This window comes from Leishmania donovani, chromosome 28 (genome assembly GCF_000227135.1).
Source record: "Leishmania donovani BPK282A1 complete genome, chromosome 28".
Taxonomy (NCBI): Eukaryota; Euglenozoa; class Kinetoplastea; order Trypanosomatida; family Trypanosomatidae; genus Leishmania; species Leishmania donovani.
In genome coordinates, this window is record NC_018255.1 from 998,534 (window position 1) to 1,016,033 (window position 17,500).

At 63.1% G+C, this 17,500-nt stretch overlaps 4 protein-coding genes across 4 annotated transcripts in view; all 4 read left to right on the top strand.

Moving 5' to 3' along the window:
• Positions 1 to 961: 961 nt before the first annotated feature.
• LDBPK_282710 (hypothetical protein, conserved) lies at positions 962 to 2,884 on the top strand (the record flags this gene model as incomplete). Its single annotated transcript, XM_003862321.1, has 1 exon — positions 962 to 2,884. One exon carries the CDS (start codon positions 962 to 964, stop codon positions 2,882 to 2,884), a length of 1,923 nt encoding a protein of 640 aa, XP_003862369.1.
• A 2,061-nt stretch (positions 2,885 to 4,945) lies between these two features.
• On the top strand, positions 4,946 to 7,759 carry LDBPK_282720 (PIF1 helicase-like protein, putative; the record flags this gene model as incomplete). Its single annotated transcript, XM_003862322.1, has 1 exon — positions 4,946 to 7,759. One exon carries the CDS (start codon positions 4,946 to 4,948, stop codon positions 7,757 to 7,759), a length of 2,814 nt encoding a protein of 937 aa, XP_003862370.1.
• A 1,374-nt stretch (positions 7,760 to 9,133) lies between these two features.
• LDBPK_282730 (hypothetical protein, conserved) lies at positions 9,134 to 13,804 on the top strand (the record flags this gene model as incomplete). The annotated part of the gene is made up of 1 exon (XM_003862323.1): positions 9,134 to 13,804. One exon carries the CDS (start codon positions 9,134 to 9,136, stop codon positions 13,802 to 13,804), a length of 4,671 nt encoding a protein of 1,556 aa, XP_003862371.1.
• Positions 13,805 to 15,346: 1,542 nt separating this feature from the next.
• Positions 15,347 to 17,500, top strand: part of LDBPK_282740 (hypothetical protein, unknown function) — a gene marked incomplete at both ends in the record, with an annotated part of 3,012 nt that continues 858 nt past the window's right edge. Inside the window, one exon of the mRNA XM_003862324.1 lies at positions 15,347 to 17,500. This exon is cut by the window's right edge and continues 858 nt beyond it. Within this exon, the coding sequence (XP_003862372.1) occupies positions 15,347 to 17,500 (2,154 nt within the window).

The window sequence follows — 17,500 nt, forward strand, 5'->3', positions numbered from 1 at the left end:
TCGGCCAATACGATGCAAGCGGTGTGAAGGTGCACGCATGCGCATGTTTTGGTGCCTTTGGGGTGCCTCTGGCGTTTTCGGCTCGATGCACGCGCGTACACACACACACACATGTATGTGTCGAGCAACTCAAGCCCTTGTATGTGCTGCTGCTGCTCTCTTTTTTTTTCTCTGATGGATCCCCCCCCTTTCACAGCCCCCTTCCCTTCTCCCTTTTTTGCCCTCTTTGCGAAATTTCTTCTTTTTTTTGTCTCTGTCTTGCACCGGCCACGTCCCGTGGCGCCGACTCACACACACACACACACGCATACATACATACAAATCTCCCTGAGTGCGCCTGTGTGTGCGTGTGTGTGTGTGTTGCTGCTGTTGTATGTCTGTGGTGGCGTATGCGTGACATGGCGATCAAAGATGCATCTCTCCGGGCCCCGTGTGCGCCCGCGCGTGTGAGGCGCGAAGGAGGCAACACGAATGGGAGTCCGTGCTTGCGAAGGCAGCCGCTTGAAGACACATCGCGTCGTCTCCCCCAGTCGCGTCGGGTCTCGGCGCTCGTCTCACGAGCGTCTTTATATGTGTGCGTGTGTGATCAGACCACCACCCTTCTGTCTTCGCGCTGCGTGCCTCTTGACCGTTTCTCCTTTCTCTTCCCTCGCTCCACGCCCAGCCATCCTTCGCCGGTACGTGCGAGTTGGGGCGTGCGTATGTGTGCCAGCACTCCGACTCGCTGCCTTTATAAAAATGAATTTAGAATAGGCTTGCCTTCTCTCGCCCTCTCGCTCCGCACCCTCTCTCTCGTCCTCGCCTCCTCTTGCGTTTGCCTGGGCTCACCTGCGATCGCCACCTGATTCGAGTTGTGGACCGGCTCGCGCAGCAACACGGCTTACACGAACTCTGCTAGACACCACACCTCCCCCACTCGCACGCCCATACGAGCCGCGTTTGTAGCACCATAGCTGCAGCGATGGACGCACGTGCCAGCATGCGTGCGATATTGGAGAGCGCGCGGCAGTCGATCCGCAATCGTGCCGCCAATCCCACCGGCAAGACTGTCCTGAAGAAGGGGCGGACTCTTGAGGATTCGGCGTCGTCCAGCCGCCACCCCCAACCCACGGTGCAGCCGACGCCCTCCTCCCCCGCCTTGGACGTTGCAGAGGGGCTTCACTTTCAGAAGGATACGGCTAGTGATGCGGATGCGGCCACGGCGGAGGCGACTGCGCTGCATGCAAAGGAAAATCAAATGCGGTTCGTGCGGCACTACCATCGCCTGCTGCTCGCCTTCATCGAGGACAAGTCCAAGTACGAGCTGGAGCTGCCGAACCTCTCCTCACTGGACCGTATGGTTGTCCACGCCTTGGCGGAGAAGTGCAATCTGTCACACGAGTCCACCGGCGACCGCGCAGATCGCGTGATGCACCTCAAGAAGGATATTTTGTTCTTCCAGAACCCCGAGGCGGCGAAGCAGGTGAACCTCGACGACATCATTGAGCGAGTTTCGTGGAAGGAGAGCAAGTTCCAGATTCGCTACGTACGGTCGGCGAACCCAGCACAGGTTGCAATCGGTGACATCGGAAGCTACGCTGACGAGGACGCTCTCGAGAAGATCGAGCGGTTTCGCCGTGCCACCGACGAGTACCGACACGCCACGGACATGGGCTACACCCAACAGGAGCTGCTGCTGGCCGAGGCCGGTATCAAGGGTGAAGGCGCTGACGCCGCGGACGGGGAGGGCTATGCGGTCTCTGGGAGACTGGAGGAGATCTTGAGCCGACCAGACACGTCCTCTACCCCGGCCATTACGACGGGGCCAGTGCCCGCGGTGACCTCATCTCCGCCTCCGCCACTGTCGTCATCGACGTCCACGATTGCGGCTGCAATGGCGCGGTCCAAGGCAACGGCGGCGGCCAATGCTGTTAAAGAGGCCGCGACCGCAACGACGATTTACTACGATGAGGTGTGCCGAACGTGCGGCTCACGAGCGCGGCTGGGTGGATCACCGCAAGGATGGAGGTGCAGCCACTACTGCGCGCATTGCACCCGTCAGTCCATTTGGTGCTTGGAGGAAGTGCCGATCAAGGAGGAACCGGCGAAGCACCACAAGCGAAGGCGCGACAGGGCGTCGTCGGCCGAGGATGGAGGCGAGAGTGGCCGCCGGCGGCGTGGCGAGCCGGCCGTGGAGGAGATCGATCGCGAGGAGGGTGAGGACGACGACGCTGTCCGGCACTCCGGCTCGCGAAGTCGCGGCAGCAGCGGTGAAGAGGACGCGGACGAGGCCCTCACTTCGGAGGACGTGGTGGAGATGGCGGCGACGAATGACTTTAGTGCCAAGGACATGAACTGGTTGCGCGAGTTTGCCTCACGTGGGACGGCACATGTGGCTGACCAGATCGCCTTCTGCATCGACTTTGGTGACCTTACCGAGGCACGCGTGTTCCGCCGCTACGGCGGCGCAGCGGCACCGTCGGAGGATGCATGCTGGTATGTTGTTCTTCGTGAAGTGCGAGAGCTGTCCTTGACGGTGTCGGACCTCGTGCGGGAGCTGTTGAACGAGACCTTCGTGGACCTGTCGTCGGCTGCTGCACAAGATGGCGACGAGAGAACCACATCGGCTCCCGCAGTGGAGGCCATTCACACGGAGGAAGCGGAGGAGTGCGCGATGGACCACCTCGGCATCGCCTTTCCGAACCTCTCCGTGTACGGCACCGACTGCGTGGCGGTGTGCCAGCTACGTCCTGCCGTGCGATGGGCCTCCGTGCCCCGGCTGCCCATTCGTGAGGAGGCCCTTCATCACCTGCGGCAGCGCTACGGCGCACGGCACGTGTTCCCGACGCAGTCGCTCGAGGAGGCGGTGCGACGCGCTGCCGAGTCTGATTCGCCCTCCTCCTGAACAGGAGGGACGCGTTTGCTTTCGAAGCACCTGCTGATGGACTCGTCGTTCTTCTCACTCTTCGCCACTCGCACTCGAAATTCAGATGCCTCACTCTGTGTGTCAGCACACGTGCGACCAATGGTTGCATGGAGAACTTCCGCCACCCCCATATGCACGCACAGACATACACACATGTGAGGTGGATGTGATGGAAGTCGCCGATGTTCGTCCTCCCTGCGCATCCCCAGCGAGCGAGAGAGGATTGTGTTCTATGCGCTGTGGCCCCCTGCCTCCCTCTCTCGGACCTTACTTGATGCGTGTGCCTTTCTACGAGCAATGGCGACCTGGGCGTAACTGTAAGCAACAAAAACTTGACGCGCACGCACTCAGGAACCCAGGGGGATGGAGAACACAAAGGATTGGTGAACCTCGTTGGAGGGGAGGGCGAGTGGCAGCACCTCATCTAAGGTGGTGGTGATGGTGGTGGGGGGCCAGTCTTTCCTTTCCTTTCTTCGTCAGCAGGGGCATGGGCCGACGTGAGGGTGCTGCGACAGGCTGTCCTTGGCGCGCCCAACGAAATGCGCCAGCGAAGCTTGCGTGTGCGTGCCTGGCTGCAGTGGCATTCGACCGGAAAGAAAGACGAGGCCCATCACTGACAAGGACAGCTGTACGCGCACATGCTTTGTCTGATGTGGACACCCATTTCCGCACAGGCACGCGACCGACAAGCATGGGCCACCCCTCCTCGCCACCTCAGAGAGGGATGGATGCGACGCACTCGCACACATGCACGTGAGCGCACATATGTTTCTTGATGCCTTTATCACTGTGAGAGGGGAGAACGCGCATGTAGGCGGACACACACTCGCCCACTGCTGGATGTGCTGGTCTGTGGAGAGAGGACGATGGAGGAGGGTGGACGATGCCATTGTCGGCCCGCCTGTCTTCGTTCCTTCATCCCGATTCTCGACACCTCCCTCTTCCTCGCGCGGCTCGGTGCGCTGCTTTTCGTCTATCATCGTCCGTCTCCTTCTCTTCTCTCCCATCGCCGCCGCCGCCGCCTCCTTTTGTTGCTTTCCTTTGCTTCGCCCGTTTCGTTCAGGCCGCGTCTTCCATCTCAAGGCGAGGGCAGTATTTGCTGCTTGTGTGCATGGACGTAACGGTGGCAACGTGACGCGGTTGCCAGCACACGAGATTCAGCATCCCTGCAGAGCTACGCGAGCTACTCCCATGCACACAGGGGGGCGGCGCACACCCATCCACAGAAATACGCCCGCCTCATTCCTTCGTAACCAGAGTTACGCACAGACGCTTGCCTCTTCTATCGGCGGCACCAACCCATCAGCGTTCAAGACGGACCGCGCGACTGCATTGACTTCAAGCACACCGTCTTCTCTCCGTGTCCCTTGCAGAGCGTCTTTCCAGTGGGCGTGTGCGACCAAAACGGCAAGGAAGGAGGGGTCTGGTGGGACGCATCATTCGACAACGGGGCCGGCCGTCGCAGCTGCAGGGGCGCACACAGGGAGAAAAAGGCAGACGGAGCAGAGGAGAGGTGGCTGAGGGCAGAAGCTTACGCTGTGCGCTGAAGGGGCGATGCACCCGCGGAGACGTCTCCTGCGTCTTCGTGCGTGTGGCGCCGGTGTCGCTCAACATCACGCGACGAACCCTGCTGTACGAGGGCTTCGAGCACGTTTGTTGGTGTCATGGTCAGGCTCTACTCGCGGCACCGACTGCTGCCGCCCGCATGCGTTGACGAGCGCCGTTCGCTTTCTCTCCCTTCGGCTGAGCGAGGGCGAGGACGAGCAACAGCAGTTTACCGTGTCCTTCCACGTGGGTGCTGGTCGCAGCAGTGGTGCGGTGGGCTCCTTTGTGGACGAGGCCCTGCGGGGCGGCACAGCGGCGCCTGCTCCTCATTTTTTCAAAGAGGAGGACACTGTGACCGCAGACAATCGCAGGGGCGCGACTGCGAGTGCGAAGTCACAAACTGCAGGTAACGCTGCCAGCGGTGCCAGCGGGTCTGGCGGCGACGGCAATAGCGAAAGCTGCCGCCTGAAATTATCTGACGCATCTGTGGCAGTCATGGAGGCAAACGCGGGCGCTGCTGGGACCCGTGAAGCCCCAAGTGCGGGTGCCCCCTGCTTTCCTGTGCCACTGCCTCGCGTACAACTGCCGATGGAGTTCGCACCGCTGCAGAAGGAGCCGACATTTCGCGCCTCCCTCTGTGCACAACACGGCACCTGTGGCGGTTTTCACGCTACTCCGGCTGCCGCGGCTGCGCCGTCCACGAGCGCCGGATCGGATGCTGTTTCGCCTTCCATCACGCCCACCACGGCGACCCATGAGATTTACTCGGGCCTCTTTCGAGAGAGCTTTGTGAACCCTTTCAACGGCCGTCTCGTGCGCACGACTTCCTCGGCCGCCAAGATGCTGTTCGGCGTCGGCTTCTATCGAGGCGTGTCGAACCCGCTGCAGATCGAGTGGAGTCCTGCAGAGTACATGGTGGCGCTCCAGAAAATTATGTCGACTCAACAGCGGAACGCAGCGCGTCGACGGGAGCGACAGGCACAGCAGGCGCTCCGAGGTGCGAAGGCCGCCGCTGCCGCTGAGCGAGGGTCGTCCGCATCAGCCACCAAAAAAGCGAGGGCAGACGGCTCGCGTGCAAGGTCATCTGCGAAGTGCCGTGTCTCTGAGGCAGCCCCCATGCCAGCAGCCGAGGCGGTGGCACAGGCACGAAGTCAGCTGCTTCGGCCGTTCCTGCGACGCGGGCCCGACCACTGGACGGCGAGCGTGGCAACGCTTCTCGAGCGGCACGACGCCTTCACGTACATGAACAAGGAGCTGGGGCAGCTCTACGCCCGTCTGCGCGGCGCGTACATGCCCCCGAAGCTTGACACCCCCGCGGACCCCTGCACCATGGGCATGACGCTCACACCGGACCAGCACCACGTGGTGAAGCTGGCGCTGCGCGGCTTCAACTTGTTCATCGGCGGCAGCGCCGGGACCGGCAAGACGGTGCTGCTCAAGTGCATCTACCGCGAGCTTTGCCAGATGGGACTACGGGTTGCCATGACGGCCACAACAGGCGTGGCGGCCGTTCAGCTCGGCGGATGCACCTTTCACCACGCATTCAACGCGCCACTCCTCGACACAGCGCCGCATCGGTGGGACGCCAACGCGTTGCGAGCCGTCGACGCAGTCATTATAGACGAGGTCTCATTGCTGGACGCATGCATGCTGGACGCCTTTGACATGGAAGCCCGACTGGCTCGCATGCATCACAGACCGTTCGGCGGGCTGCAACTCATCGTTTGCGGCGACTTCCTGCAGCTCTCACGCGAGGACACGCTGCCGGCGTACGAAAGTGCTGCCTTCAAGCACTTGGTCGCGCTGCGCCTCGTCACTCCAATGCGCCACGCCGCCGATGACCCGCTTATGAAGCTGCTGGAGGATCTGCGGCGTGGCCGGTTCGACGCGGAGCGTTTCGCTGCCCTCGACAGGCCAATACCACCTAACACCACGCACATTACGTACCTCTTTCCTCGTCGCCGCGAGGCGCAGCAGCTCAACGATCTTAAGCTGGGAGAGTTAATGACACAAGAGATGATCTTCACCCCTCAGCGTGGGCCGCTGCAGCTGTGTGGCAGCTTCACGCACTCGGCGTTGGTGGAGCTGAACAGAGACGCCAACGGCATGCGAGCCGCCATGCCGAACCGGGAACGCTTGTTGGAGATGATTCACGAGGAGGCACAGCGCCTGCGCGCCGGCCTTCATCGAAAGGACGGCGGTGGGAGAGAGCCTGTGCCGAGTGTAGCAGATCACGAACTTGTTCTCATGCCTGTGCGAGCGGAGGGGGCGCTGGAGACGCGCTTCATTTTGCGATTGCGGTGCCGTGAGCGGGAGCTGCACAAGCCTAAAACGAGAGATGGAGGCGATGACGATGCGGACAGCGGTGATGATGGCGCTTCCACGAGGTCCTCGTCACTCGCTGCGGACGGCGCGCCAGCCCTCATGGCGGGCCGAACTCACAGTAGTACCCTCGCCGCCGTCGCGGCGGAAACGTTGCGCAAGCCGGTCATCTCTCTTGCGACGAAGCGAACGCGCCGCGCCACAGCACCTTTCTCTGCCACCGAGTGGGAAGGGATCGCAACTGCTGTTGCCACGCGACTTGGCGGCCGCGTTGTCACGATGTTGGAGGAGGAGCCGTCGTCTATGGTGCCGCTCAGCGTGACCATGACGCTGGCGGACATGACAAGCTCCGACGTTGCCCTCTCCCTCACGCCGCTGCGACTAAAGTTGGGATGCCGGGTCATGGTGAATCGCAATCTTTCACGCACTGTGTCGAACGGCAGCGTCGGCGTTGTCGAGGCCTTTGCCCCGCCGGACGTGAGCCTCTTCCCGCGCCGCACTGACCGCGCGGCTCGCGTCATCTTCCAGCGTGTGTGCCAGCAGAGGCTGTTTGCACAGCTCCCTGTTGTGCGCCTTCTTGGTGGGGAAGTGGTGCAGATTCCGCCGATCTCGATCGTCCTCGGCGGCACGGCGCAGAGCTACTTCTACGGCCACGAGGTGCTCACCATACCGCTACAGCTCGGCTACGCCTTCACGGTGCACAAGGTGCAAGGGCTGACGCTGCAGGGCACAGTGGTGCTGGACTGCGAGAAGTTCTTTGACTGCGCGCACCTGATCTATGTTGCGTGCTCGAGGGTGCGGAAACTCGATCAGCTTGTCGTCTATCGTGTCCAGCCGAACATGATCATCGTGCGCCGCAGCGCACTGGAGTTCTCCGACCAGCTGCAGGACGCGCGCAACTCGAAAGTCTTGATCTCCCCGCCTCCGGCTGCACGCTCCTCCTGGAGTAGGCATACAGAACAACGCGTCTTTGCTGTTTCCGCCTAGAGGGGGCCGGAGCGGGTGCGCGTGCGCGTGCGTGAGCGTGTGCTATTCCCTCTCCCGGTCGCTGCTGCGAGGAGCGTCGCTCCCGTGGCGGCTTTTGAGGCGGTGGTCTGACAGAGAGCCCCGCACAGCTTACGCATCTGTTGTTGTTTTCCGTTATGTACCCGTTCTTGCCTGCTGGCTCTCTGTCGTGTGTGCTTGTTCAACGCAACGCCCGCACCGCACAGCGACACGCAGGCACGGCTCATGGCGCCGCTGCTTCTACAACTGCTACGTCGACTACCAGACACATACACACAGAAGTAAAAACCAGCCAAGTAAGTGGCACGGCTGCGCGCCCCTCCCCACTCCCCAAAGAGCGGACCAGCAAGATCGGCACCCATCTTCAGGACGCATTCACAGTCGCACGCGAAGCCCACAGCGAGGAAAGAGCGGGATGGAGAGGCGATGAACCAGCTGCGTGCATGCACACGCCTGAGTGCAGCGCGCACAACTCGTGTGTACCCTGGCGGTGCGCGATATAACATCGCTTGTCTCACACCGGACCCCCACACACGCGCATACGCAGAGAGAAAGATGAAGGCGTAGGTACGTGCGGCCCCCTCTCTCCGGTGCCGTCTTTGTTTTTGCTACGGTCGATGCTCGCGCTGGAAGACGACGACTTGGATGGTGGTGGTGGAGTGGTAGGGAGCTAAACGAAAGACGTGTGCTCGATCTGCAAGGGCCCCTTGCTCGCTCGTTCTCCTGTGTGTGCACGCCGGTGCCTCCCATCGCTTCTCCCCTGGCCACCGGACAGCGCTCGTCTTCTGCTGTTACACACATGAAAACATGCTTCTCAAGGAGGGAATACGTACTCGACCCCGCCGGCATCACCCTGCTCGCCGGCACACCCCCTTTGGCTTTCGTTCTCTCATCCATGCGCACCGCGTCTTGCCGCCTCGCTCCACTGCTTGCGTGCCCTTCACGGCGCTTTCCCTGGACGCGCACAGGGGCTGACCGAGCTGCACCCCTTTTCGTCGTTGCACATGAAGATTTCACTTGAGATCAGGGCTTCGTTCTCCCTTTCCACTGTGTCTCCTTGCCCTCGTGCCCCATCCTACACCCCTGACACGCACTGTACACACCGGGGCGCGAGCGTGCGTCGGCAGGGGCCCGCCCACCTGTGTATGCTTTGGGGGCAGATGCATTACACACACACACACACACACACAAACACAGACGCCCATACATACATGCGCGCGTACACAGTTACATGATCTTAGATATCGGACTAGAATCTCACAGCCGCCGTTGCCGGGACTAATACTACGGCTAGAGGTGGTGCTCACGAACACAGACTCAAGCAAGCTCCGCTTGCACGCTTGCCGTCTTCAAGTCATGTCGACAGCCGGTCTCTCACGTGCGTACGCGGTGCTGCGCCAACTCGATGTCCTGCGTGCCGAGAGCATCACCAATCCGCTACCCATGTCCGGCGACCGCCGCGCCCGTGTGCGAAGCGAAGAGCGAGGCGGAAGTGAGGTGGGGCGGTCGCTGTTTCGATCGCGAGAGGAGTCGGCCGTGCGCGGCGTACGTCTGCAGGGATACCGAACACCACCACCACCCACAGACAGGAGAGGGCGGCGTAGCGGTCGCGGAGGCGTTATCTGGGAGAATTCGATAGACGTAGGTGCGACACAGGTGTCGCCCTCCCGCCTTGCCGGGGCGACTGACCACCGTGGCTACTCCTCAAAGCACCCGCACACCTACGCACCCGTGCGCTCACACCTCATCCCTGCATCCCCCACTCACGACGAGCCCCAGGCGGAGGCATCGCGGCCGGCAGCCGCTGAGAGAGATCGCCACGCCGCAGCTGCCACCACCAGTGCTGGCTTTCAGTCTCACCGCTCTCCACTCTCTGGCGAGTACGCGCTGGACGACCGCTACGACCACCATGCGGCGCCGCCGCCGCCGCCGAGTCACGGCAGCGGTGCCTCTCCGTTGCTTTTCTCGTCATCGAACTCCCCTCTCTCACATCACCGGTACAACAGGCGAGTCGCAAGAGAAGAACGACCACTGCGCCGCTCGTCGTCGGCGCGCGTGGCAGTGCCGTCGCCCGTTGTGCTGCCCTCCTCTTTCACGAGCGAGGCAGCGCACATGGCTGCTGCCCAGACGTCTTCGCTGCTGGAGGTGTACTTTGACAAGGACGACATGCACGCAGTTCTAGACAGCGTGGCCGCTGCCACTGCTGCTGCTAAGTCTCCAGCGCAGCCTGGTACAGAGGCTGCTGGTGAGGCGGACACTGCGTGTTGCAAACACACGCGCACGGCTCGTGGCACTCATCGCGGCCATGGAGCGGCAGCGGATTTCGCACATAGTCTCGGCGCTTCCGTCGATGCTTCAGCGACGACTGAGGCTGCCGTCACGCCGTCGTCACTCAGCAACTCTTCCCTGATGGCGATGCCAGGCGGAGATGCGCAGTCTGCAAGCGACACCTCCCTTGTCGCCGCAGCCGATGACGGGCGACACCCACTTTGGCAGCTATCCATGTCAAGGAACGACGTGGGCGACAAGCAACACCGCTGCCGCTCAGCAGCCGTTGCTTCTGCGGCGTCCCTGTCCACGCGCGTGAAGGATGTCTCCATCACCCCCAGCGTGGAGCGTCTCCTGGCCGCGCTACACCAAAGATCGCGGTCCGTTGGGCAGCAGCATCAGCAGCTGCAGCGAGAAGCAGCAGCCTCTGTAACTGCGGCGTTTCAGCGTCCTCTATCCTCCCCTCCGCCGCCCGGCGACTTGTCGTCCTTCTACACCGCTGCCGGCTGCAGTGTGCGCGCGGAGGGTGGAGGTAACGCGTACGCGGCAGAGGCACCGCAACACCAACAGGAAGAGGCGTGCATCTCTTTGAGCAGACACTGCCGCTTGCCACCGCACGGGATATCGTCCCCGTGTGGTGCAGTCGACGCTGAACCATCCTCGCTTCCAGCTCTCGCGGATCGCATGAGCGAGGGAGTCGGAGATGATGGGAGCGGTGGCGCTGGCGAGAGTGAGGCCGGCAGCCCTTTGGGCCTCCATGGCCTCTCCGAAGGCAGGGCTGAAGAGGGGCGCATTGACCAAGACGCGCACCAAAGAGAAGACAAGTCGCTCCCCCTGCGTGCCCTCCTCGGTGCCGCCGGGGAGAGGCCAGTGCAGAGGGCCGCTGTCGACGACGGCCATCAGCGCCGTGGCACACACAGGCCGTCGCAGAACGACTCGAGAGGGCAGGGCGTCGCATGCGGTGAACGTCGTCGCGTAATGCCGCTGCTCCCTGCCGCGTACACGAAGGCGGTGCCCTTTCTCGACTACCTGGCGCGCGTCAACGCCGCCAGCTCACACCAGCTGCTCAAGGAGTTGGCTGCCATGGGCGACGCTTGGGCCACCACCACACAGGCAGAGGACGCCGCCAGGGCTGGAGGTGAGCATCCTGAGGTCACCGAGCCGGTTGTGGTCGACTGCCTTGCCATGGACCTGCTCCTCAACAAACCTGACGCACTTGAGTACATTGTAGTGCCTTGGCTGCGCACGCGTCTGGAGTCGATGATGCCGACCCATTCGGCAGACAGGATGAACTCCAGTGCCCGAAAGCATCGCGGCCGAGGCAAGGCCGTCGCTGCCAACCCACTTCGCCGCACGGGGGAGTCGGAGGCGGAAGGCGTCGACGAGGGGGATGCTGCGGCGAACAACAGCGTGCTGTGCGCCGTCATCGGCCTCGGCCCCGTCGCTTTCACGCTCCTCCCCACCCTCCTACAGCTACTTATCTGGCTGCCTCCGCCGTCGCCAACGTCAATGTGCGATGTGCGCCTTGTTGGGCTGGCAATACGCACCGCGGGCGGCGCAGATGGACTAGAGGCTGTGATTCGCATAGTGCAACAGCAGGCAGAGGGACCGCACGTTCTGGCTGCAGCGGCGTACGCACTCGGCACCTACAGCTTCGAGCTCGTCGGCCACACGAGCGTCTTGTGCGTGCCAGCTGGCGCGATGCGTCGGCCTGATGCGAAGGGAGGCGCAGACTCGCTTTTCCAGCTTGCGCCGGATGACCTTTCCGCCTCTCCCGCGGACTCGCTCTCGGCGTCGCCGATGATGGAGGAGCTGCGGCCGCTCTTTGGCCGCGACCCTCTATTGTTTTCTCCCACTGCGACGACAGCAGCGCCGACGGGGCGGCATCTCCTCTACCTCCAGTCACCACCACCATACCGGCCCACTCACGTGATGGTAGACGCGGAGCTCGCACGATGCGAGTTACTGGCATACCTCCGCTCCGACCAGTTTCGCGTGACGCACGCGCATCCGTACGTTATGGCGTTACTGAATGATGCTCTGAGCGCACGGTTGCTGAGCGCCGTCGTGACGCCGGCCGCGCAGAGTCTGTACTCGCCCACCATATCGCGGCTGCGCCGCGACCTGCACCGGGTACTGGCTGAAGGTGCCGCCGGCACCGCCCCACACCAACGAGGCAATGACGACGGCAGTGACGTCGATGAAAAGGGGGCAGCTGCGCACGAGCTGCTGCGGCTTCCGCTTCTCCCGTACTCCCTTGATCGTTTCTTTGCAGAGGAAAAGGATATGCTTTTCGCACTGGAGTCGGCGCTTGTGCACGCCCTCTTGGCGTCCTCCGCGACGCCGCTGGTGCAGGAGCAGGCACTCATGTCGCTGAGCACGCTGCCTCCGGTGGCCCGCGTGCACGTGGTGCAGCCCGTGACGGACTTCTTTATAAGGTCGGCACGCACGCTGCAGCTACGACAGGCGACCACGATGCGACGCTCTGTCGCCCAGGCTGGCCGCACTGACCCTCCGGCAACCGGCCGTGGCCCGCGCAATGGAGCCAGAGAGGCTGATGCCGACGACAATGTCACCGTCGCAGCGGCCATCGCTGCTGGCACTGTATGCGTGAACCCCCTCGCCCCGAGCTCGTGCGTAGACAGCTGCGTTGCGTCCCTTGTTCCCGTCTTCCAGGAGCTGCTTTACTCGCCGCTATGGCGGGTGCGGCACGCGGCGTGTGTGGGGCTCGCGTGCGTTGGCCCGTTGACGGCAGACCCATCCTCTATCGTGGACTTCCTGCTCACTTGCCTTGTGCTCCACGCCCCTTTGGTGACGGAGGAGAGCGGCTCAAGCCAGGCGCCGTCTGCCGCCGCCACACGGTCACCAGAGCTGCCGTTGCAGTCTGCCACTGTCGTGTGGTGTCTTGCGCAGCAGCGGCAGGGCGGTGCGCGGGCACTGTTGCAGCTGCTGCAGGACCCCCAGCAGCCTTCGCAAGTGCACCATTGGTGCGCCTTCCAGCTCGCCGAGGTGGACGTGCGCGAGGCATGCGCTAAGCTAAACAGGGGCAAGTTCCCTGAAGCCGACGCGCTGCTGGATGAGATGGTGCAGGTGCTGAGCAGGCTCATCGTGACGCAGGGTGCCTTGGAAGAGGACACCGTACTGCTGTGTGTGCGCGCGTTGGCGGAGGTGGTGTACCGACACTACGTAAATGCGAGAACGCCGGCCAGCACTGCTGCTGCGATGGACGCTGTTCTTTCCCTCGACACGGCTCTGCCGGCGCAGGAGGCTGCCACCTGCTGCCAGGAGGAGGAGCCTAATGCCTGCTACATTGTCCTCACGTCGGTGCTGGAGTCGGCGTTGCTGCCCACCAACGTCCTCAAGGCGCTGTGCCTGTACCTCTGCCGGTACGGCGGTGGCCACGGGGAGCTGTACGCATGCAAGGCGCTGCTCCAGAGCAGCTCCGTCGCCGTTCGTACCGCCGCCGCATTTGGGCTGCGGGCCTGCGGCGCTAAGGTCCTGCGTAGCGTTGTGCTGGGCATGAACGACGATAGCTTCGACGTGCGGCGGGAGTCCTTCGAGACACTGACTGCCATCGGTGCAGCTGCGGCGCTGGAGGTGCTGCATCAGCGACCGGCAGAGCACCGATATCAAGTGCAAGCCGCACTACGCGATTGCTTGCTGCAGGACGCTAGCCGCCCCGTGCCACGCAAGGCCGCCGAGACTCTGTATTGTGCACTTGTGAGCGAGGAGCCGCTCGCGGCGCAGGAGCTGTCGTAGCCACAACATCTGCAGCGTAGAAATAATACGGAGAGAGAGCCCTTTATGGGAGAATAGGCAGGGCCAGTGGTTGTGGTGGCCGGCGCGCGCGTATAGGTACGTCTATGGGTCGTGTGACGCGTGGTGAATGGGCTTCGGCGTTCGCCTCGCCGCCCAGCAGCGAAAACGCAGCATCTGCTGGGCCGTCTCCCTTCTGCTTCCCTTGCGAAGCTCGCACACGCCTCAGCCCCTTCCCAAACCCTTTCCCTCCGCGCCTCTTCGCCCACCGCGCCCCGGAAATCCACCTCACGACCGCCTCTGTGCCTTTGCACGGCCCCCACTCGCTGAGCCTTCGGTTATGCTATATACACAAATGCGTTTATCTGTATGTGTAATGCGCGGCGCTCCCAGTCGTCTGCTACCCCGATCGCACCCTCCCCCCGACCTCCCCGATCGTCCTCTGCTCCAAGAATTTCCGGGCTCCTTGCTTTCTTCCGCATTGCTGTCTTGCGCTCCACTCCACATACGCACACGCCGATGCCCCTGCGCAGAGGAAACGTTGAGTGGACGTGTACATCGATATCCCGAACGCCTGTGTGCGCCTCTATCCCTGTTTTCTCTCTGGCCTTCTCGCTGTTCCTGCTCTTCTACTCTTCTTGCCTAACCCTGATGATGCCGGCTCATCTCCGTGTGTGAAATCCGAGTGCCCGCGCACGTCCCACACCCTCTACTCTCTCTCTATGTGCTGTGGAGGAGGGGGCAGCGGAAGCCCGGCAGCCCCTCCCTCCTCCAGCCCTGCCGATTGCCGGACCCCACTTCTCGCTGTGGCAGGGTCACGCGCATGAGACTTGGGGAGGTCAGTGCGATGCGTCGCTACTGATGCCGGCGGGTGAGGTCGTGGGTGGTGCTGCCTCGGAGCGACCTGCGACCGTGCACACGCTTGTGCCACCCATGTGACTAGGCCGCGTGACTCGAACGCATCCCACACCCGACCCTCACACGGCCCACTGGTGCTGCGGGGAGCCTGCGCCACTCGTGGGGACGCACCAGGTGGCGGCCGACATGATGCGGCTGGCTGCGAGGCGACGCGCGAAGCGCAGGGGGGAGTGGAGCTGGAGGCAGGGGCCTTGCGCAGGTCACCGAGTCGGTGCATTGCCGTACCTCTTGTCAACGTCTGCCTCGCGCCGCGCGGATGGGAGGGGGGCCTGTGACCGGCCCGCGGGCGATCGAGTGTGGCGTTCAGCTCATGTTCCGTGGCATCGAATGGACACGTCGAAGAAGGACCTCCCCTCTGAATTCCTCTTGACAGCATAACGCGCATTTGCCATCGCCACATGCTTGCATGCATTCCGCGTCGCCCCTTTATTGCCCCCCGTCCTCTTGCTGCTTCCCGCCCTTCTCTATCCCTCACCCACCGTCTCGCACTCGCACAGTCACAGGTCCTCCGACTTGCGTGTGTGCGTGCGTCTCATTTTGTTTCCTTCCGTCGGGTCTCTTCTCTCTTTCTGCCTGCCGCTGCACCGCTTCCTGTGTTGTGAGTGTGTTTTGAAGCGCCGAGTTATCATGGCGGGCAAGACGGTGCGGGCGCTGCACCTTGAGGGCAACAAACTCTTCGAGGCGGGGCGCTTCAACGAGGCCGCGCGCGCGTTCCGCGACGCCGTGGATCGCTTTCAGGCGGATCAGCTCTCGACAAAATCAGCCGTGGAGGAGTTCGTCAAGGTCGCCGGTAATTTGTGTGTCTGCCACCACGCAACGGGTAACTGGCACGAGTGCGTCAAGGCGGCCCGCGAGTTACTCGCCATCTATCCGATCATACCCAAGGCCTACGCCGCGATAGGGATGTGCATTGTGAACCGGCTGCTGGAGCAGGAGGCAGAGCAGCGAGCGATGGATGCGCAGAACAGCCCGAGGATGCCGCCTCGGTCAAGCGAGGAGGTGCGGCGTGATGTGCGGCGGTACTTGGTAAAGCTGGGCGGTGTGGTGTGTACAGCTGACGACGCCCACAAGTACCTGTGCCGCGCGATTCTCTTGTCGGAAGGGGCGCTGCAGGTGCCCCTGGGCCCTTATGTGGAGACGGCTGTGCGGTGGGTGAGCGAGCAGCTGCTGTCGGCCGGGCTCTCTTTAGAGCGTGAATACGGCGACGGCGTGATGGGTGAGCTAAGCGTCCTGGAGGAGAGTGTTTGTGATCCGCCGCCACTGCTGGATGTGGCACCGGTGCCCATTGAGCGTCACTCAATTCGTGTGTTGGACGCCGTGGACATGAGCGGCACTGCCCCTGAGGGCTGCCGCGTCGAGGAGCTTCCTGAGGCCGAGGCGGAGGGGATTCTGCAGGCCATTCAGGAGGGTCAGCGTGCCGCTCGGGGCGAGGCGGCTGACTCACCGTCTCCTGCCGCGGAGAGCGATGCTGCCGGCACCTCCACCGCCACGGACCACAGTGGCAGCATTTTCAGCAACGCGAGCAGCCGCGGCAGCCACGCCGCAGTGGCACCGCCGCTGGACTACTTCCTGTCACAGCAGCGCACACGCGTGCGGGTGTGTCACGCCGAGAGGGGGGGTATTCCTCGCGGCCTCACCCTCGTCCGTGCGTCGAAGCCGTTTGCTATTGGCCAGCACATACTGCCCGCCGCGCCTGCGGACCTCACCGCCGTGGCTGGTGCTGGAGTGCCGTCGCCAGCGGTGCCCCTTGCTTTGCCATCCTCTACCCAAGGGGAGCTGGCGCTGCTGCACGCCGACCCCGCTACCTCCTCTAGTGCGGAGGGCGCCTTCGCATTGCACGCCCTGTCGTCTTCGCTCGCGCAGACCGGCAGCGGCGATGCGCTCTCGATGAGGGATCTGCCCACTTCGGAATCACCGCCGCTTCTCATGTGCAGCGCTTGTGGCCGGGAGCTGAACCCGGTGCAGTTTGCTGATGCCTCGCCCACTGGCTGCTCCACGTGCAACGGCGTCGTGTACTGCAGTGCGGCGTGCGCGGTGGCCTACCAAGATCGCCATGACCGGCACGAGTGCGCCCTTCGTCTGGCGCTTCAGCGGCGCGTGGAGGCGTTGACCGCAGTGCCGCCATCCACCGATTCCGAAACCCCGCTGCCCGTCGGCGACGTTCTCCCAGGCGGCGGGTGGAATGCTCTAGATTTGCATCGCCGCATTCTGCCGCTCTGTATCGCGGTGTACAGCGGTCTGCGGAGCAGGGCGCCTGGCGCAGCGGAGGTGCAGGCACAGGTTGAGCGCGGGGTACAGCGGCGCCTTCGCCATGCACTTCCAGCTGAGGTCGCCGAAACCCTTGCCGAGTGGGCGAAGACGCTGGAGTCTGCGCTGGCCGCATCAGCGTCGACGACTGGCACCGCATCCTCGGCTCTGCCGCCGCAGGACGAGGAGGAGGGCAAACAGCGTGGCGACCAGCAGTGCGACCACCTCACCGATGCGGCCACGCCCACCTCTTGCGCTGCCGCCGGCGAGAAGCCGTCTCTTGCAGCCCATCTCCTCGCAATCTTCTTCATAGTGCGGCTCCTCGCTGTCAACCATGCGGAGAGCCGCTGCAACGCCTTCTATGTCGAGCGGCTCCTTCTCCGACACTCATGCGAGCCGAACTGCATATGGTCCGACACGCTGCGCGGCATCCTCACGGCCCGCTTTATCTGCAAAGGCGAGGAGATGACTATGGCTGTCGACGACTGCTTCCCACAGCATTGGCCGTGGCAGGTTCGACAGAAATGGTTTGTG